At 38.8% G+C, this 22346-nt stretch overlaps 1 protein-coding gene across 6 annotated transcripts in view; it reads left to right on the top strand.

Moving 5' to 3' along the window:
• trak1a (trafficking protein, kinesin binding 1a) overlaps positions 1 to 9647 on the top strand; it is a 36738-nt gene extending 27091 nt beyond the window's left edge. For 5 of the 6 annotated variants that reach the window (XM_051075894.1, XM_018684302.2, XM_051075893.1 and 2 more), the window contains 3 exons: positions 2210 to 2692; positions 4123 to 4225; positions 5516 to 9647. In XM_051075894.1, the coding sequence (XP_050931851.1) occupies positions 2210 to 2692; positions 4123 to 4225; positions 5516 to 6569 (1640 nt within the window). In that variant the 3' untranslated portion in view covers positions 6570 to 9647. Of the gene's footprint in view, positions 1 to 2209; positions 2693 to 4122; positions 4226 to 4572; positions 4670 to 5515 lie in introns of all 6 variants that reach the window. The other variant, XM_018684319.2, reaches the window with a different exon arrangement.
• The last annotated feature ends 12699 nt before the right edge of the window (positions 9648 to 22346 follow it).

Below are 22346 nucleotides of genomic sequence, written 5' to 3' on the forward strand. Positions count from 1 at the left end.
CCCCAGCATTAGTCACAGGCCTGCTGGGAGTATTGGAACAACAAGAAGGCAGTCTGAATCTGCAGCATTCTTTTTACTTCAGACATACACAGCCACGCTGCTGGTTTGAAATATAGAAGTTTATCAAAAAGCCTACCACAGCCCTTAACACTTAACACATAGATTTGGGCCGTGTATTTCTTCAAAGGAAAGTAGAGTTGTTGTTGTTTTTTTGTTTTTTTTTTGCATTTTAGAACAGGTATGAAGGTATATACTATATCATAAAGGGTTATACATTGCATAAAATACCTCAATGGGAGTTGATGTTGATGTAGATGTGAGGTTAAAACATTTATCACAAATACATTACAGAAGGTTAGCACTTTATGCTGCATTTGCAATATGTGAGTCAATATGTGATATTTTAAACTCACTATACTCACTGTATATTTAGCTTTTAGGTTTTACTGTGCCTTGTTTTTTTATATAGAGGACCTTTATTATCCTATAATTATTTATTTCATACTTTATTTGTTATTGGGTTTGTACAGTTGAATTATTAATATAGTTGCTATCAGATATTTATTCACACAATGATGCCTTTATAGATACAGAGCACCTGAAGGCAGTTTTCTGTTCCTATATCCTAACATTGTCTGGTTTATTTACAGGCATATTTTCTTAGATTATTTTTACAATTATTTCCACATGGGAGGACAAAAAAAATGTTGTCACTGAGGTATTTCCTGTTTGGTAGCACCACCTAGTGTTTAAACAGTGGAAGATCAGTTAATGTGCTTATAGTAAGGCAAATTATTTATATATGTATGAAGTGTAAACATATCATTTTGATTTTGGAGTTAATATATGCATGATCATTCTGGCTGCTGTGAGATGACTATCCTTTAGTCATCTGAAGTCAACAGTCCAGAAATGAACTCATAACTAATATTGGGGTTGTGAGATCACCAGTTATACTAAACACATAACAGCCAGCAAACACCAATCTACAGATTTCTGATTCTACATAAGTGACATACTAGTGTATGTACTGTCCACCCTCTACCCCTCCCTCCTCTTTTGTTTACCTTTTTCCTTTCTTCAGTTTGGGTTTGTCTTTTCTTTGCACTTTACTTATTTTTCTGTTCAGCTTTTCTCTGTTGAAGATTTCTCAAATAAAATCTTACTAATTTTCTCATCTTCCCTTTCTCTCTCATTTTTTTGTTGAGTTTGTGTACAACTCTGAAAGGACCTATGTGCATGTTATGAGAAGACAACCATTCATTGGACTGAAAATGAGACCAGTGTGCTAGGGCCCTAAGGACACTTCAGTATATAGAAAGACATTGCCCACTGGCATGGTATTGTCACCACAGTGTGGCTATGTGATATAAAGTCTGTATATACTGCATGAAGAACTATTGTAACAATCTCAGAATATACCTTTGCCTGTCTATCCTGTCTGTTTGAGTCCATGTGTGACCTATTTTAACACATTTAAATATAGGAAAGACATTTACTGAACAGATACAGTATAATGTCAATATGGCTACAAACAGTTTGGTGTTGGGTACAGCCTATGATACTGTTACAATGTAACGCCTATGCAGTTTGCTGAGACATGATCCCATAAAGCTGATGGATTCAGGTTGAATGGCAGTATTAAGTTCAGTGAAGCAGATCTGTGGTTGAGTATAGTAGTGTGGCTGTGGTCTCCCTTACCCTCATATTGTAGAAGTGCTGTTGAGCAAGTACTTTAACATTCTGTCAATACTATATCAACCACTCATTTTGTTACTCACTAACAATGTGTGGAAGTGGCACAGCTAGTTATATAATCTTAAGTTGTAATATTTTTTATATTGATTTTATGAACAGTGTTCTAGCTGTGTATCGAATATCCCTTCAGCATTAGAAACATTAAAATCTCTTCATCTGACATTTGAAGATTTATACACACACATTCAACAGTTTCCATAGCTATGGCAACACTGCTGAAGTGCACTTAAAATCGCCATGAACTTGAAAGCATGGCATTGGAATTCAGAGAATATTTGTTGACAAACTGGTATAAATTATTTGCATTTAAACCAGGTGAAATAAGCAATTTCATCACAGCTCAGATGGCAATATCTTAATTTTTTAATTAATTTATTGATATGTATTTGTGGTAAAGAGCAGCTTAACATGGATTTAGATAACATCTGCTTTTCTTCTCACTTTTTTCCAGGCTCTGCTACACTCCACGCATGGCAGCAGTTGGCTCAACCCCACATGGGCGCTCTGCTGGATCATCGGCCTGGTGTGGTCACAAAGGGCTTCCGCACTTTAGCACACGAGCAGGGACAGGAAGACAGCTGGCAACTGGACCAACCAGAGGAGGATGAAGTCTCATGTGACTCATTTACTGGCTTGTCAGAAGAAAGTACCGTTCCTTTGGATCTGCCATGCTCTACCTCTACTCCCTCTGTCTGCTGCAACAAAAATGGCGACATTGATGACAACAGCCAATCAGAAACATTGCATGGAGAAATATGCGGGGCCAAAGAAGCAATTCAAGGAAAAGATGGACTTGTTGGAAATATGCCCCTTTCCTTAACCAGCCTCTCCCCTTCCTCTTCTCCTCTCCCCTCCTCTTCTGAGATGATGAACGGGCACGTGGACCTCAAGGAGCTCCAGGCCTTACAGCCTGCCACATTGGATCACATGCCTGGTGAGGGAGCCTCTTAGCTGGGGTCACAGCACTGCACCTACCCTCCCTCATAAGCCTGGAACATGGGGATAAAGGGGAGGGGGGTCTGAAGAGGAGGGGTGGGAGGTTGAGGATTTGGGGAAGGTATTCACTGGACACCTCACACTCCCGATGTGACGTCCCTTCCTGCACGATTACACTGTGTACACATCCCAACACCCACTCATCCCACCTGCAGTCCGTGTGTGTGCAGCCATCGAACCCCATCAAAACTGAGTACTTGTGTTTTGTTTTGTTTTTTTTGTCCCTCTTTCCTTTTTTGGTGTCCTCCTAATCCTCATACTTTCTTTCATTGCCACGCATTGCTTTACTTCAACCAATCACACTTACTCTTCAATCTTTCAACCAAATCTTCCAGTTCTATAAGTTTGGATGTCTTTTGCAGTACAACTGGTCTCAATGCAGTGCACATTGTTTTTATGTTATGTATTTATTGAAATTATAAACCACACTCATTAGAATTTATTTTGCTTTTTGTGACAGAACTCTGAAACACCATTGTACCACACACATACATGGATGCAGAAATATCATGGCTGAGGTCCAGTGTTTGCTAACATATATGCATGTGTCTATATCAGGTGTTATTAGTGCAGCTGTCCAAGTCACATGAACACATGACGCCCACGGCTGGTTAATATTGGAGTTGACCTAGTGGCTTTGGTGTGGGGTCACCTTCAAGCACACACAGTACTCTTCCATGGTGCAAGTATAACTGTACTATGGTCCTCTAAACTAAGGAATGCCCAAACAGAAAATTAACCTTTTCACTTGGTACAGTATAATTGATTTGGGAAGTTGTGCCAGACACATTAGCCCAATCTGTGTGTATTATACGGCTTCGTCTTCTCCAGGGGATATTGATTACACTGTATTTCTTCTTTAGCTAAATTCATATCTAAAATAGAGACTCAACATTTTGGAACAATGGAGAAAAGTTATTTTGTTTTCAGCAACAATAACAATTAACAACATTTAAAAAATACATGTATATCTACATGTGTATCTACATGTATAATTAGCATTGACCAAAACATTTCTCTTCCCCCAAATGATGGAGATGAATCATTAATAGTGTCTCTGGTGAAATGTCTCCACTAGATGAAATAATCTTTCACCTGGAATCATTAGGACATTTCTGTTTCATGTAATCAGCTGATGTTTTCATTGTAAACAACAAACTTCTCGTGAAAATAGCTGTTGCCAATCTCTATTTAAGGAGCAAATGGATGCTGGTGCTTTTTCTTGGGGCTTGTACTTTGATCATGGCTTATTTTTCCCCACTTTGCTGTGTACAGTGTTTTTGCAGTTTTGTTTGGTACCTTTTGTCTGAATACTAACAGCCTTTCCTTTTGTGCTATTCTCCTTCCCTACCTTCCCCTCACCTGCAGTTAATTTCCCAGGGAAGTGTATGTCCCATACCAGCTCCACATACACCTTCACCACCTGCAGGATTCTTCACCCGTCAGATCAGCTGACCTCAGTGTCCCCGAGGTAAACATCTTGTTTGCTTTTTATTCTTTTTCCAAATCTAATTTGTCAGAAAAAATAACATTTTATTCTTGGTGTGTATGGCTAATGTTTCAAAGTGTAGTGACCTATTATGAACACATGATGGCAGCCAGTCATTTACTTAGAAAATTATTGAAGCCATACAGCATTAACAGTTTGTGTCAGTGTTTTTTAAAACTTTGACTAAAATTTCCACTGTGTATGGTTAATCACATAGCTGCTTCTCAGCCAAGGAGCAACTTCCCCTTTTGTCCCCCTCCAGTTTACTTCAATGCCATAGCAACTGGCTCATATGCTTTATGTCCCCACTGTCTGATTGGCCTTGGCAGATCATGTGATGAGGAAGATGAAGTGGAGTTGTTTCATATGGTTGTCATGGCCGGAGTAGAGCAGACCCATTGAGTGCACCCACTGGTGTGCACATGGGTGAGGAAATGCATGGGAGTGCATTTTTTAAAGATTGTGGGTGTGTTTAAAACAGAATAACATAAGGAATTTGCTCTAACACCCCAGATAGGTACTAAATTGTGGACCTACACATACTTTGTGTCTGATTAACTGTCAAATTCATCCTAACTAACAATCCAATGCTATGACTTCAGTCACTGATAAAATCTACCTTAGTCAGGATTAGTATGGATGTTCATTCTTGAGCTTTGAGAACAGTATCTGGTGCAAACAAAGCAAAAAGGTCCACCTCTAGAGTTCAAGCATATTTAATGGTCTTTCAGCAAATAGAGCTGGACCAGGTGTCATCTCATGACTTACATATTAGCATTCTGCCAACCTTTAAACGAGATGAGGGTTACCTGTTCTCACATGACTGAAGAAGTTGAAGGTCATGTGATGACACTAGCTGCATTGACTGAATGAAACCAATGAGATATTGGAAGCTGAAAGCTCTGAAAGCTGGAAGTGGATCTTTGCTGTACTTTCTTCTCAACCTATAGCTACATCAGAGCATCTAATAAAGAACTTATTGTGTGTTAAATTGTCTAATGAGGTTCTCCAGTAACATATAACTTGTGGTTGTACTGCAGATTTAAATAAGGTCTAAACTGATCTGCACATCAGTTGCCAAAACAGGAGAAAAGTCTTCTTCATAGATATGTGATGTTTTAGGTCAGTGGGTCCTTTTAATTGCTGATGATTGTCAAAAGTTAAGACTTGATAACTCATGTGCACCTGTGTTTGTCCCTGCTCTCATTTTCTCCCAATACTACCCCACCCCCCACCCCACCCCTCAATCTATCCTCACCCATCTGTCCTCAGCCCAGCTATAGCCTCTTGTTATAGCAGTGCTTATGTCGGTACCTCTACCCCCACGTCCTCTCCTATACCCTTCTCTGCCCCACCTACGCCTTCCTACACCCCCTGCTGCACACCACGTCGCCTGTCCCTGTCTCTTTCCCTGGCTGAGTCCTCCACCAACCTTAGGGACTCCACCAAGACCACCAGCACCTCTCTAGGCCTGGTGCGCCTCCTGCTGGAGCGTGGGATCTCTGCATCGGTGTATAACCCCCGAAGCTGGGACCGAGGGTTGGATTTCAGTGGCATGTCAACACCCGTGGTGGGAGCACAGGCACAGGGGTGCACCGACACACCAGGGGAGACTGATGTCAGATGGTTCAGGAAACGTCCAGACACCCTTCTCCTCCAGCCCTCCACCCCACCCAACTCCCCTCGCTCCAAATCTGCCTCGTCTGCCACCACCGGCCCAGTTTTTCAGTTCAGCCCTTCCACTGATGACCCTCCTTACTACGACACCTTCCTCGCCTCTAAACCAGCTCGCACCATTCTGAGGGAAGTGCTGGGGGAGGCAGAGAGGGAGCGAGGGGGGCAAACAGATGATGACAGCCAAACAGAGATGCTGAACCTGCGACTTGTGGACAAACTGAAACGTTTCCGCACCCTTTCCCCTCTTACTGCTTTGGCCTCATCTGGGAGTAGTCTTTTGGCCCCCTTTGGCTCTACTGGACTGGGAAACAGTGCTCTGGGTGGAGGGCTTCCAGGACTGAACGCAGGACTGAGAAGGAATCGAAGCTATCCTGCCATGGTGGGGGCCAGTATGGCTATGAAAGACCCAGGAGGCCCCACCAGCACAGAGATACTTATACCACATACGATGCAAACCCAAAATACACAACACACAATGCACACACAAGAAATGGGCAAAATACAAACAAATCACACACTGGTCACAAAGCCCATTCACATACCACAGACACTACATGCACTGGAAACAGTGACACCACAGACAATAATACAGAGACACACCAGGCCAACAAGCAGTGACCAACACAGCGATGATGAAACTGTGACATAAATAGGTAATATTCAGTGTATTAGTCCACATTACAACACACACACACACACACATTCTACAGTATTCTGACATGACTACACACACACACACACACACACACACATCTATTTACAAAACCAAATACCATATGTAACTTATATTGACATCCTTCAGCTATGAAGTATCCCATGAACAACAGTCCACCCACAGACTCAACTAAACAAGAAGTCATCTTTCCTAACTAGTCCAACAATCATCAGTTTGATCAACATAAACCCAATGACATGGTGGTGAATAAACCAGTAGTGGCTGTGAAACTGTTACACTGTGTTATACTCATAATGTCAGGCTAATGATGATGGAGTATGTTGCCTTCCTGTATCCACTGTAACTGTATATTGTGTATGCAATATACTGTGTCATACATAGTATAATATTGTAGGCCCAATCTGGTGAAAGTACTGCAGAACTTTCCCATAACCTGTTTTAGTCTCCTCCTCCTCCTCAACCTGAACGAGTCCACTGTTGAAAAAAGGCAGACACATTAATTTTAAATGTACTGTACTGACCTGGGTATAAGATAGATTTTTTTTTTTCTTTAGATTACTTATGAAGAAATGGGAGTCGTATATTCCACAACTACACAATTATGCATCCACTACAGCATATTTTACTCTACTTTAAGAAAGTGCTGTATAATGTTGTATGTGGTTTGAAGCCTTAACGTTGCTAGGCTAACAGGTTTCTACCATCATACAACAGAAACATCTCCAGAATGCAGAACACACAACGTGTTTTTAGTTTTAGTTTTTGGCTTTTGATTTTTTTACTTGGTATTTGTAAAATGTTTGTTATCCCAGTGTTCAGTCTTTAACACAAGCTGGCGGGGCCAAGGGTAGAGACTAACGTCAAAGGCATCCAAAGCTAAATCAAAAAGTCTTCATCTAAAAACATTTTCATCTTATATTCAGGCCACTATGGTACTTTTAAACCTTTAAATTGTTTGTGTCTGCATTGTATTGCACTGAAATCAAATGGAAGTTATATTGTCATAAACAGTGGCATTGGCACTAGAGATTATTTTCTACCAGCAACTCTTTTTTTTCCCTCTGTATGTATGTAATATGTGGTTTCATAAGAAAAAATCTGGATTGGGGCTTTAACGCATCCTCTTGCTGTGACTGAATGTTCTTACGTGCCTAAAAACAACTAACATACTGTATCCCATTGGTATGGGTTTGCATTTGTTTTATTTGAATAATATTTTAATTTGCCTTATGCAGTAGAGGGAGTAAATGAGAATAACTGCCCAAATTAATTTATTAGCGTCTGAACCTGCTGAGGGAAGCCCACACATGCTCATTTATGTCTGTGTCTATTTTTGGCTTTGTTTTCGTCTCCTAATGAGTTTGGGTGAAACATACCCTTCATTTAGAATCCACTGGAACATGTAGCACATAAACAACAATACAGATCAGTTCCAGCTACACAGACATCTAGTAAAACACAGTCATTCCATACTCATCAAGTCAGTGTAGAGCAAATTGGAGGAGGATGTAAATGACATGACATGAGCAGACAGACATCCTAATACAACACAATGCAGACAGGAGCTGGAGGATCAGAAAGTTAAGTCTGCCACAGGCACTGCAGCACCCCGAGCTTTCACTCAAAACCAAAGTTACACTCAAATACAAAGTGGGTGGGACCACAGCGACACAGAATTGAGCATGTTTGCTTCCAAAACAGATTTCCTTTATTTCCTTATTACTGGTGTTAACAATCATATGCATACATACTGATACCATATTATTTATTCTGTCAAAATCAAACAAGCATGTGGGTGAAAAAATGTAAAGCAATATTAGGCATTAACGAGACTGAATGTAATTGTAAACAGAGTGACTTGACGTATCTGAATGTTGGTTTTAAGGACAAGAGACTGAGCTTTTATTACAGCTTGTTGCTGAAGTGAAATTTTTGGCCCAGCTGCAGTGTCCATCCTTAGAAACACTCAGACATTTTGTTTCTGTAAAACTTACTAGGCCATTTGAAAAAGGACCTGTGACCTTGACCAACCTAAACATGAAATATGAACGTCACACACACACTTCACTGGCAACAGAAACACCTATATCCAGGTGAAGTGATTTCACTTGTCCTTATTCCTCATACCCTCCAGTACTCAGGCACTTTTGCTGATCATGCAGGTGTCAGTTCAAGTCTGAAGATGGACACTGGGACTGGGCCACTGACTGCTTGTCTGACTGACTGAATGAAGGGACACAATGGCTGGTCCTGATGCTGGCAGTGATCTGATGAAATCCTTAATGATTAAGGGATTAGGCTTGCTATGTTATCTAGTGATTAAAGATCATTAAATATATTTATTAAACACTTGGATTATTAGAGGCACATGTAACAGAATATCCATTGTATATGTTTAAGTTAAGGCCTTTTGCAGTTTTTATTTATATCTTGAACTGTCATGCTGACATTCTGAGTCATTTTTGATTGGACAGTTTTATGTCATTATGATACATGATGATAAATGATAAACATTTCTGTGGCACTTTGAGTAAAATGGCTTTGTAGAAACCTTTCCGTTTAAATAAATGGGTACAGCTGGTTGTCTACAAGCTTACATCATAACAGCTGCACATTTGGGAGAAAAAAAAGACAACAATTTACAGTATTTAATAATGATACCAAGTGCTAAGACTGACAAGATGAGGAGTTGGTGTGTGTGTCTAAGTGTGTGTGCTTGTTTTTCTGTGTGTCATTTGAATCATCTGAATGTAAGTTATTACAAACAGTAATCCTGTTGTAGGGCCATATATTTGTGTACAGTATGTTGATTTATCTTCATTAGTTGTGTTAACTTCAGAGGTGGAACTATTATTACATTGTAAATGTATGCAACACATATAGCCATGCTAACTTTTTTTAAATAAACTGTAACAGTAGAGAAAAAGGCAGGGAATTACATTGCTTATTTTGAGTAAAGAGGGAAAGATTTTTTTCTGTTCAGGGACTGGAGTGTTCTATTCTACAGAACAGACTGTGCTGTCAATAAGAAAATAAATACATAAACACTGACTTGTTTTCCTTATTTGGCAAAGAATAAGTTTACTAAGTTACTGAATGAATAACAAACACAATCTACCAGAAACGCATAAACCATTGTGTTGTTGTCCATACTGAATACATAATTCAAACATTCACAATGTAGGTGGGAAAAAGTATATAAACCCCTCCACTAATGCCATCCACAAAAGCTAATCGCAGTCAGGTGTCAGCAAACCTAGACCAATCAATGAAACAAGACTACTGATGTGGGTTACAGATAAGGCCTAAGGAGTCACTGGAGGTTCATGTCTCTGCTCCTGAGTCTACAATACACAAACCATGGTACATGGTGGCATGGAGTAGAGGAAGCTGCTGCTCTGACACAGCTGACAGAGCACTACATATGGGGTAAAATGAAACATCCTTCCAAAGATGAAGTACAGTGAAGGGAGCATCATGATTTGGTGTTTTCCAGCCTCTGGGCCAGCTTCCCATCATCAAAGGGAAAGTAAATTTCCAAGTTTGGTTAGTTAGTTAGTATCCTGCAGGATAATCTCAGGGAGGCTGTCCACCAGCTGAAGCTTAGTAGAAGTTGGGTGAAGCAGCAGGACAATGACTAATCATATTCAGGAGTGGCCCAGTCAGAGCCCAGACTTAAACCCAACAGAGATGGTGTGGAATGAGCTCAGAGAGACATTTACCAGACATCCTAAGATCATGGCTGAGCTACAGCAGTTCTTCTGGAAGAATGATTTACAATTCCTCCTGAACTTTGTGCAAGTCTGATCCACAGCTACAAAAAGTGCTTGTTTGAAGTTACTGCCAGAGGAGGCTCAAGGCTTCACTTACTTTTTCCACTTGTGACTTAGATAAAACATCAGATCGCATTCTATGTCCAATTAATACAGAACATCTGTTAATTTTCATACTTACTCCTGCTGCTGTGTGTTCAGCTCTAAAAATTCTACCGACATGGCCACACTAAAATGTTTGCCAATCTGTTTTTACGGGAAAATCCCTGCTACCTCATCTACATTTCATCAGCTGTTCTAAATCCAAATATTTACTTTTACTCTTAAACTTATGGTTAAAAAAAGCCTCAATTTATAAATATAATAATATACTGATATATTTATGAGTTCTCGTGAATAGAACACTAGGGTGCAGTGAGTCGCTTTTCTGTCTCTCTAGCCATTCCAGTTACATCTATATTCCACAAGGAGGCAGTGTGTCTCAGAGAACAAAACTGACAGCTGGTGCAAACACAAACCACAGCCAACTCTAAGCCTGGAGAAGAAAGCAAACCAACCTTGAAAGATTAAGAAATGCACCCAGTGTTGGTCTAGTAAAACCCATGTGGTCCTCCTGGCCTCAGAGTGAAGCCCAGCAGAGCTTTCTCTACAACTTCTCTTACAGTCTGTTTTTAATACAGCTTGACACAACAGCACACTGAGTGCTGTACCACCCTTTTTGTTCTGTTATAAAACTAATTTTAATGGCACAAAGGAACAGGCTTATAATTTGTTCTTGGTGTGATACTTGGTGTGTGTCACTGTTTTGGCAAACCAGATGGAGACAGAAAATCTCTCAGTGTACATCAGAATTATGTACTACAGAGCACATCATTTCTTAATAACAAACTTGGCTCAACAAGGCAAAACAAGAAGTTGTGAAACTAAAGAGACAAAGTGAGAGATGACAGAGAGGCAATTCAGATGGAAAGATGGAAAGTAAATCTGCTCTCTATCTGAATGATGGAGAGAGATGGAGATGAAAATGAAAAGAGGGGACAGATGGATACACAGCACTGGATGGTTGCGAAATGGTTTTTGATGCTTAGTGAAGGACTAGCAGGTGTGTGTGGTCCCAGAGGGGAAATGAGAACATTCTGCAGAGCTGAGTCAGCCAGGACAGAGGAGTAAGGAGATGGAAGAAGAATAAGATGATGGAGAGAAGGAGGAAACTTCTTCATTTGGCATGTCTCGGTCAGATTAATACTGGTCAGTCACTTACATCTCGTCCTCTGTGGATGGAACAAGAGGAACACAGCAAAAGCTGCTCTATAGGCAGTTTTGAAGATAACTGTTCCTGGAAGCTAAGTGGGCATTGTGGAGAAAACAACAAAACAAGTCTTGCAAAAGACTTAAGTGTCTCCTTAGAGTAAACAAAAACAAATAAACACCTCAGTTCCTTAATATGTAGAATATTCACCATGAACTGCATGAAACTGGTTCATACAAACGGTCACTCCCTCTCAGATACATGTGTCCAGATGCAAATAAATCTGTGCCTTCTTCAAAGCAAAGACTGTTCAAGAGACTCTGGGACATAGCAATGTGACATGTGGACACATTCTCAAGAAGTGAAGCATTATTGGTTGCACAGCCAAAGACCTTCAACAATGATCCTTCACTCAGTGAACAAAATGATGGCTGTCTGAGGCTCAACCTAAACACTGCCAGAAAGAGACTGAAGATGTACTGCAACGTTTTGACAATGCCTTTATTTTGTGATATCAAATGTTTAGTTCTTATGTCAAGCACCTGTTTGTGCTACTTCTACTTAATTTGATCTTTTGCCAAAGAGATCTGGATGAAGTCCATGAGGCCGTGATGTATGAGATTACTGAATGCAAAGACTTTGGTGGTCCCCCGACTCTCCTTAATCTTGTGCCATCTGCAGGTCACAATTTTTGCTCATCCTTTGAAAATATCTGAACATCCATGAGAGGGATGTCTCAACCACTACTGAAAGTCTCAATTAAATATCATGGTAATGCAGGGATGGCAAAGATGGTAAACATTATACCTGCTAACCATCAGCACGTTAGCACTGTCACTGTGAGCATGTTAGCATGCTGATGTAAGAATTTTGCTGAAAGCATCAGTGTGCCTGATCACAGTCTCACAGAGCACAGATTAGTGTCACACTGTTTTTATGCTTACACCAACCATAGAAGCTAACAGCTACACAAAGTAGCATGTAGAAGACTTTTTCCCTGTTGTCTCTGCTGGGTACTGAACACTGTAGTTGTGTTATACTGAACTTTTTTCCAATAAACACAGCACTTGTTTTGTTGTGCTAAATGTCCATGTCAAGTGTATTTCTGTATAAGGTGTGATTAATTTTACTTTGTTTGGATTTATAGGCTTATTGTTTTCTCTGGATGGGCACTTCACACCTGCTATTCTCATGTCTGACCCTATGTTAATTAAGCAGTGTGAATAGTGTGTACTCTCGGTTCATTATTCTTGAACCGACTGCCTCTACAGTCACTCAACAAGCTTTCGATTTGTCCATTGCATGCACTTCTGGAGAATCACAGTGAACCGTATTTTTATTTTTCTGTCTGACGTCAGTCCTCTCTGACGTTGGATCAGAGCTGCGAACCACGATTTTGGCTCTTGGATATTCAATTGATCGCTCTTTTTCTTTGTCACCCATCCACACATAAACCAGCCAGACAGTTTAAAGTGCTACCATTAGAGGTTTTCTGGTCCAGTGTAAACATATTAAACATATGCTCTCTGGTCAGCAGGAAGTCATAAATCTGTGAGAAGGAACGTGTGGGACACACACTGTTTCTTGATGATTCAGTCCAAGTGCAGAGTTCGTACATACAGGTAACTGTGATACTAAGACTGAATGTCAATAAAGAAGTATTTAGGTTTAATTAAAAGACAGCAAAGATCTATTTGTATTATATTTAAGTAATTCCTGAATGATACATGGCCAGCTTAAACTATGGACTCAATTCAAGTATTTAAATTTCTGTTGTTTTTCATCTTAATGACAAGTTTCTATAGATGCAGTCTTTCCAAGTTTGGCAGTTTCAACATTTGACAGATGGCTCAGGCATATATACGCTACAAAACTTAGAAAGTGAGTGCTGAAGTAAAATGCCATCCAATAGTCTCTTTCCTTGCTATTTCTAAAAAAGGCAGACATGGTAATCTCTGCACTGAATGTTTATCAATGACTTTGGGAACTTTCAGCCTGACTCACTAAATGCAGCATCTGACTCTGTCACACCAGAGCAGACGATCAAAAGTCAGAAACTTTACAATTCCACATTTAAAAATTAGTCAATTTTAAACTGTAACATGCATTCACTTTTACAGTACTTCTACTGTGCTTTGCTACAGGGTCTATAATGTTTCTTTTTGGTATAGTTTCCCTGACCACTTCATGCATTTCTTCTATGTTTTGCATATCCAAAGGTAACAGTAGTGGGACCTGATCTTAATTAAACTCAGAGAGAAACACTGCCTCATTCATATTTATATTGGCACAGTATGGACATGAATCTTTAATGTTTTGATTTCTCCATATATGCTGCAGAAATATTCATCCAGTCAAAAGTTTCCCCTCAAGCAACTATGTGAAAATCTTTCACATTATGTTTCATTGTTTTATATTTTATCAATTTATTTATTTATAAAGTGAGGTAAATGTTTCTTCACATATTAAAGCCTTAATAATGGATCCAGTTGCACTGTGGCAGTTTTGAAGCTAGTTTTCAAACAACACTTGAGCTGACATTGTCTACACTGTAAAAACAATCATGAACAAAATTACCAGATTAAAAAAATAAATAAATAAACATAAAATATCTAACTCAAATCTTGGTGACCTTATGCAGCACAAATCAAGTTTGTACACACAGACTCAAAATATCACTTCCTGCAGTCTGTCACTTCCTGCAGATGAGGGCCCTTCAGGCAACTGTCAAGTCATCAGCTGAGTATGTCATTCCTGCCGCCTCATCACCATCCTGTTTATATACAGACACTAGTGGCATGCTAACTGTCTGGAGCAATTCTGATAGCTCTAATTACCATAAGAATTAGGATTAAATATTTTTTTCTCAACATGAAACTACACAGTAAGGATAAAGGACACAGAAGTTATTCACAGGTTACAGGTCATAACAGCATTGGTTTCAGTCTCATTTTAATGCATTTAACAGAGCTAACACTTTGACATTATCACTCCGTCTCAGGGTTTTTCAGTGATGAATTCAGTGATGTACTATACACTATACATCTCGTCCTTTGACAGCTGGGATAGACTCCAGCCCCCCCACGACTCTTCATGGGTAAGCGGTGTAAACAATGGATGGATGTAGTATTGTGTGTATAGTGTATAACTATTATTACACAGCTGCACTCTGTCATCAGAGGGACTATCATCAATTGCATTCCAGTATATTAAAACAGCACTGAATAAACTTAAGATACTACCTGTATGGATGTTTTGCAGTTACAACTGTGTTGCAAAGCTCAGAGAAACACCTAACATGGAAACATCAGCTCTATTAAAAATTACTGCATCACAGCCTCTGGTGCACAACTTCCATCTCCTGTGTCTCGGTATTCACCTTTAAATCTGATTGAGATTAACAATTACACTGGTTTTGATTTGGCTACTGTAACTCAGTGTGATTATTGTGTATTAGGTCACTGTGTTTGCAATACGTCATACTGATATCCTGCACAATACCCCCCTGTAGACTTATAGCCATGGGGCATAATCTGAGTGTTTTGTTGTTTTTGGACAAATCAGTTTAATCTCTTTATGAGTTCAGATGATAATGTGTTAATTGTAAGGTGGAAAACATTAGTCATTATCCAAAATACTGCTGTATCTTTATGTAGTCACTGTAATATTGTGATTGTTTGATACAACATGATGACTACCTTCAATTTTTCCATGGTTGGTTATTTCTGCTGCAACATCCTTCATGTGATTAGCAGGTCCTGAAGCAACAACAAAATGAGAGATAATGTCTTCCACTGCTGTGGTCTATGAATGTGAAATGTGTGAGGCGGGTCTTATTCCTCTTTTCACCCCTTGCTCCTCTTATTACAGTTTCATTGTGACATTTTTAACTAACAATATTTATATCTGGTTATTAGAATTTGCCAGACAGCAAATTGAATCAAGTCAAATGAAGCAGAATTGAATTTCTTTCAGTCTGCCTGGAAAACAAACACTAGCTGACATCAGACGCCATCAGCCCTCTCAGGGTAAAATCATTTTGTTTTTCATCCTGACAGTTTCTGACACTTCAGGTGAAAAACTGTTATTAATCTGGGTGTCAATTAAGTAACCACATAACATATAAAAAACATAAAAGCTGCCAAACAATGTCCATAGTCAACATGCTACTTTTGCATAACAGAGACCTTTATTTAAAATCCAAAAAGCTTTTACTTAACAGATTACAGAACCCAACAATGCTACATACACTATGTCTGAAAGAGGTTTAACAATTTAACTGATATTTTGAATTCTTTCAAGATAGCTGTTCTGGAAGTAACAGAAAGTCATCGGTTTCATCAACACCAAGTGTGTGTGCTGTACAGCTCAAACAATGAATGGATTAGTTGATACAAACTTAACAACTACTTTGATACTCTGTCAATCATTACAGTCATTTTTCAAGCAAAATGGCCAAAAAATGACTTGGTTTCAGTTTTACAATTGTATCAGATTGAGAAATTAATCAGCAGATCAGTTGATAACCAAAATCATTAGTTTCAGTTCTAGTGTGCTTACACTCTTTGAGTGGGTTTATTCCAAACAGAGGACTCCTCATTGTTCTACCAAGCACTCATAACTGAAGTAATTGACTAGAAGTGAACACAATATTCAAGTGCTGGAGAAACTGCAGCTGGGGACATACAGCAAACAAAGCTCAAATGATAAAAGTGTCAGATAAGAGTTGCACTACACCAAACAATTTGTTCCATCACCTGAAATCCAACTATACAATATGTAAACATGATCAATCAAAAAAAACAGCAAAAGCATAAAATAACACACTGGACCAGGGCATGGATAATTTAAGCAGTGCAGGCCAAAAAATGCACCACAGATGGAAAGAGACAACAGCCAGAGATCACTATTTTAAAATCTTTTCATAGGCTAATATGGCTTATTTTTGACTGTGACAGAAAGCCCATGTAACAAATGTCTAAAATGACTGCTCACCACTGAATATCAGAGCTCAGGTTAAATCCTCTACTACACTTGACTAATTGTTTCCTGTTGTTTTGCTTCCCTTAATTCATGATTATTCATGGTTTGTTTGACATTTGTCAATCATGCACACACTCTTATGCATACTCTGTATTTCTCAATGTTGTTTCTCACAAATTATTAGCTAGTACACATCAGAGGTAGAGAGGAGAGATTGGAGGAGAGAGGGCAGGGAGACAGATGAAGATGGTGATGATATAGAGTGAAGATGTTAAGTTGGATTCAAATCCAGAAGTTTACTTTGCATCACTGCGATGTAACCAATTTATATTCAAAGCTGTGTTGAGGTTTTTATTTAGGAATGTGACAGTGGTGACATTTCCAGTGCAAGGTTATATTTAGCAGAATATGACCGTCTCACCTGCGTCATCAGAAGGATGTAGAACAAGATGACATGACATGGTGACAGAGATGTCGCTCTTATTTATTTATGTGTGCTGTGTTTCTGTGTGTGTGAGGGGGACTCTGTTAGTCAGAGTCAAGTACTTAGATATTTATTACATACAGTACTATATAAACATGAAATAATATATGATCAAGCTCAAGGACAAATTTCAGGAACTGCTTTGCCAGTGCTGCAGGTAACATTGTTCCATTCATTCCAAGCATTCTCTCAAGCATCATTCATTCTCAAACAAAAAGCCATATGTACTGTTGTTGCTCTTAGAGTGGAGGAAATACACACAAAAACAAGTTTAAACCAATGTGTCAATTATATATTATTAAATTTTCATAACCCATGTAAAACATTTAGAGAAGATGATGAGTGAACCTGACAGAACAGCTATGGGAAAGGTGTCATTACTCAAAATAGTTTGACCAGCATTATAAAAAATTTACATTAACAAGTGTGTTTGTGAGCAGTGAAGCATGCAGCAACAGACATTTGTAGTGGTTGTGAAGTAGCATGTTTATTTTGCCATGGCAGATTTGTTAACTACAACTATAGGTTTTATTTATGTGTGTGTAACCCCACAGGATACATAGATAGGAACTGACATAAAAAAAATGTCAGTATTCATTTGTTAATTAAAGTTTAAGACTAAAAGAGTCTCACTAACATATTTAATTTATAGTATATAACCCCTGCACCCTCCAAAGTTGTCTCCGACCCCTATGTCCCACAATAACCTCACCTAGTCGCTGTGCTGTTATGACAGCAGGACTGCCAGGTTGCCTTGTTGTCATTATGATAGAAAGTACACAAGGCTGATATGACAACAGGAGACTAAACACTAGAATCAACTATAGATGCTGCACATCAGTGTACACCACTGAAGAAGATATTATGAGACAGTGTAGTCTACACTGTCACTACACTGAGGTCAAGGGTCTTATCTAATACCAGGATGTTATGTCTACCTCCCCAAATGAAGTCAAGGTGACTAATGGTCTTGATATAGTTTAATAACTTATAGGTCCTTGTCTCATCTGATACAGACAAACCTCCCATCTTCTTAATGGCCACTGCTGCTAGTTTCTAAGCTTCTAAGAGGCTGTCCCACTCATGTCCCACAGTGCATAATTTTTCACAGTAAATTGGTGTTGCCCATTTAGCTGCTGAGACCACTCACGCCACCAGATGCATATGTAAATGGGCTGAAGAACCGCAAAAGCTTCATATTGTATTCATCATCATCACCATGTCAAAAATCTATCTTTAAATGGAGGTGGTGGCCTACAACACAACTATCAGCCACCTATAACGCAGCCTTGAGATCCTCACCCAGGCAATTTAACCCTCATTCACACCTCAAGCCATGTGACCCTAGCGACTCACATCATGTCAAGGTGGGGCAATGACCCACCAACAAGTCACGCCTGGGCTCATGTGACCCCGCCAACTCACATGACAACAGGGTGGGTCACCGACTCTCAGGACCACCCCCAAGTTAAATACCTGGGAGTTAGTTTAGAACTGAGGAAGCCTTTCAGATGAGAGGTGAAACATAACGTAACGAAACCTAAAAGAAGTCCAGTTTCTTCCAACTCTAGCACTTAAGATTTGAGCTGCAGCTAACCTAAATAAATAATACTTTTACTACTGTTTAAATTAGCTATGTCACTGAAAGTACTGCATGATGTGTAAGGTGAAAGCAGTTTAAATGGTGCAAAAAATATGCAGGGTGGATGGTCAGTTGGAAAAAGTGAATGAATGTGTTGATGGGTCAGCTTTTGTAGCCTATCCCTGTCTGATCAATCAGGACAAGCCACCACGCAGATTTAGTGGGTGGGACATCAAAACCACCACTGTTACCACTATGAATCAGGCCTGACTCCTCAAGTATATGTAATAAATAAATGAATAAATAAAAATAACATTTAATTCCATTTATTACAAGGTAAAGGGTGAAAATATCAATATGGACCCATACTGACACACATTTTTCATTATCAAAAAATAACTGAGGTCAGTCTAATATATTTGTTAATTTCCAATGTTTACAAATGCTCAATAAAATAATAAAACCTGCATATTATGTTCAATTTATTACAGTATTAATTACACACTTTTGTGTCACTATTCTGCATGGAAAATTCATTTTTACCATATTTAGTAAGTCAACATAATCAAACTGTTGATCACCACAGATTTTGTATGCTGGATGCAAAGTTAGATTTTCTGTTAATAACATCATGGCACCAGAATAACATTCAATAAATCCTAACTTGACCAATTAATAATGATAATGTGATATTTTTATTGTATATTAAACTACCAACAAATGCTGATTTTGATATCCACCATCTATATTTCATATATTTATAACTGAGGCTTGTTGGCTTTCTTATCTGCCCTCCTCTCTGGCTGTTTGTAGATCAGAGGGATCCTGCTGATTTGTGTACTTTATACACATTAGAGCCACATCTTCCACTGTATGTGTGTGTTTTATGGCTCCTATCTCCTGTGGTTATATCCTAATGTCTTTATGACTGCTTGTAATGGTCAACAACAGAGCAAAGGGAAGGGAAGGAAGATGAAAGATGGAGGGGAGAAGAGAGGGGAAAAAAGCAAAGAGAGGAGAGAAAGAAATATTAAAGATTGGGTGTTTTACCAGTCTGTGCCATTACTGCTGCACTGTATGTGTAGAAACATTTTAAACCTGTTTATTTTCATAAACTAAATAACTAAATAACATATTCAGAGCACTCCTACACTTTGCCTGTGTGTTGTGTGTGCAATAACCAATCAGACCACCTCACACTGAGGGAAAATAATAAAATATTTTAACTTTAATAACCTCGACTCCCGATCCAGTCGGACCTTTGCTGCATATTATTCCTCTACTCCCTCCCCCCGTTTTCTGTCTCTCTATACTGTCCTATCTAACAAAGGCTAAAAAGCCCAAAAACAATCATAAAAAAACAAAAAACAAAAACAAAACAAGAGAGCAAAACTGTGCCAAGTGAATTATCAGTGTGTCTAGGTATTTTAGGTTCTACACTGTAAATACCAAAATAACCAACAAAGATGCTGACTTATTAAAATACAGCTGTTCCACTCTACAATAACAGCATCGATTAATGGCTACAAGTGACCCCTTTCACATGTAGTTAATTGATCCATTCTTAATTTAAAAATATTCATTCAAGCTCTTTTACTGAACAAATGAAAAGAAGTTGAAATATACAAAAGCAAACGTACTTGTGAAATTGATGTATATATGTGCTATATGCTAAAAACACAAGAAAATACAACCTGTCATTCGTTTTCAAAGAGGGCATCCTGTCTTCTTTCCTCCATCTTGAACAGCTCTATACACACATCTCCATCTTTTAACACAAGGTTGAGATGTTGCTCTGTGTGTGTGTGCGTGTGTGTGTTTCCCAGACAATAGCTCCAAGGCCTTATACAGTGATTCTAATTGTTGAGAGCTGGAGCTGTTATTGGACTATTTGCATGATTAGTTTTGGCACTATGATTTCCATTTCAGGATGCTTGACTCTAACCTGAAGTGGCATTCTAATAAGAAATGTCCCCTGTGCAACTATTGAGCAACGTCAAGCTGATTTCCCACCATCAGTTTAAAGCACAGACAGAGATCTCACCCTCTATGAAAAAGACTGTAAATTTAGGGACTGTGTTTCAAAATTCCATCAAACCACTGATGAAAATAGTTTAACTGTAAAGTTTCGACATGATTGCTGCTTAATGACATAAATATCAACCATTACAGATAATATTTAAAAACATAATATGATATGAACTTAGGCAATGAATTACATTTTTTTTTTCTCTACTATCTGTTCTTATTCTTTGTTGTGTAGGGTCCCAAAATGCCACAAAAATAATAGAAAAACATGGACATACTCATTTACGTGTGTGTGTGTGTGTCCTACACTCAGCATGAGAGTGTCTCATACCGAAAAGCATGACATCATATGCTACGCAAGTTCATAAGGACCGTGCTGACGCCAACACTCTCACCCCCGGGCCTTACACATTTACATACAGACAACAATGCTGCAACGCACAAATACCAAAGCTCTTACATTCATACTAACATAAATTCCCATTCATAGAAACGCATTAAGAAACTAAGTAACATCGCATACAAACACAGGCATGCTGCTGTTAGTTTTATCATTCAGTGTAGCCACTTGACTTTGAGTTCATGTTGGTATGCACGAGCACACAGCTTTGCTAATCAGGACTGGTCACATCACGAGTGGACTCTCTTCCTCTCCATCTGTCATTGTAAAACCACAGCACACACCACTCTCCCTTCTATGTCTTTGTCACTTTGTTGGTTTTATGGTTAGTGTTAGTCTCTTTCTATCAACACAAACTACACACTAACAATGTTTATATCTGCCTCCATTGCCATTTCACTAAATACTCAAGTTTCAATACAAAAGTTTAAAGAGCTAATATCCTCATACTCCTACTATAGAGACAAGGTGTAAACGTGAGAAGCTTCATAATTTTCATTCAAGGAGAGGGTTCTCAGTGTAATGCTCAGGGGGGCTGCACTTTCATGGCTGCTGCTGATAAATCACAAGTGGCCTCCACATTAACAGCACTAAATGCATCCGACGAATAAAGAGGGTTTGAGTGGTTGGCTAAATCATGATATGATAATTCAAAAATGAATCTTTAAAAAGATACAGCACTGCAGTGTCAGATTTAGGAGTGAAACTTTCCTCATGCATTAGCATTAGCAAAAATGACAAACACTCTGCTCTGGTACACAGCATCCCACTAAACAGGAATACATCAGGGATGGAGTGAGACGTATTCAAAAGTATTTTGTCAAAACTATGATATTTCAGAAAGACTTTTCTTCAGTTCCTATCAACTTTTGTAGTAAAGGACTCATTATTAATTTAGCATCTGCAGTTTCTATTTACCGTCTGAAATGAGTGAGCAAATATGAAGTTGACCTCTGTAGTCCAAATAGTCCTGTGGTAAAGTTTATGTTGCTTTTTCCTGCACTATGAAATGTTCAAAAAGAATCACATGCATCAGACAACAAAGTTTCCAAACAAAGATACAAGCATATTGCACGTCTGTACAAATATAAAATTCAAGAGAGGCAGGAAACTAGAGGTCTAAAGTCAGATGGTTTCCAGCAAACATATACATATATCTATATTTTCTACTGCTACCTCCACTGTCTAATGTGCATCTAGTTTGGGCCACTGCACACAATTATTTTTTATTAAACAACTAATTGCCAACTC

This window comes from Lates calcarifer, linkage group LG15, assembly GCF_001640805.2.
Source record: "Lates calcarifer isolate ASB-BC8 linkage group LG15, TLL_Latcal_v3, whole genome shotgun sequence".
NCBI classification, from domain to species: domain Eukaryota; kingdom Metazoa; phylum Chordata; class Actinopteri; family Centropomidae; genus Lates; species Lates calcarifer.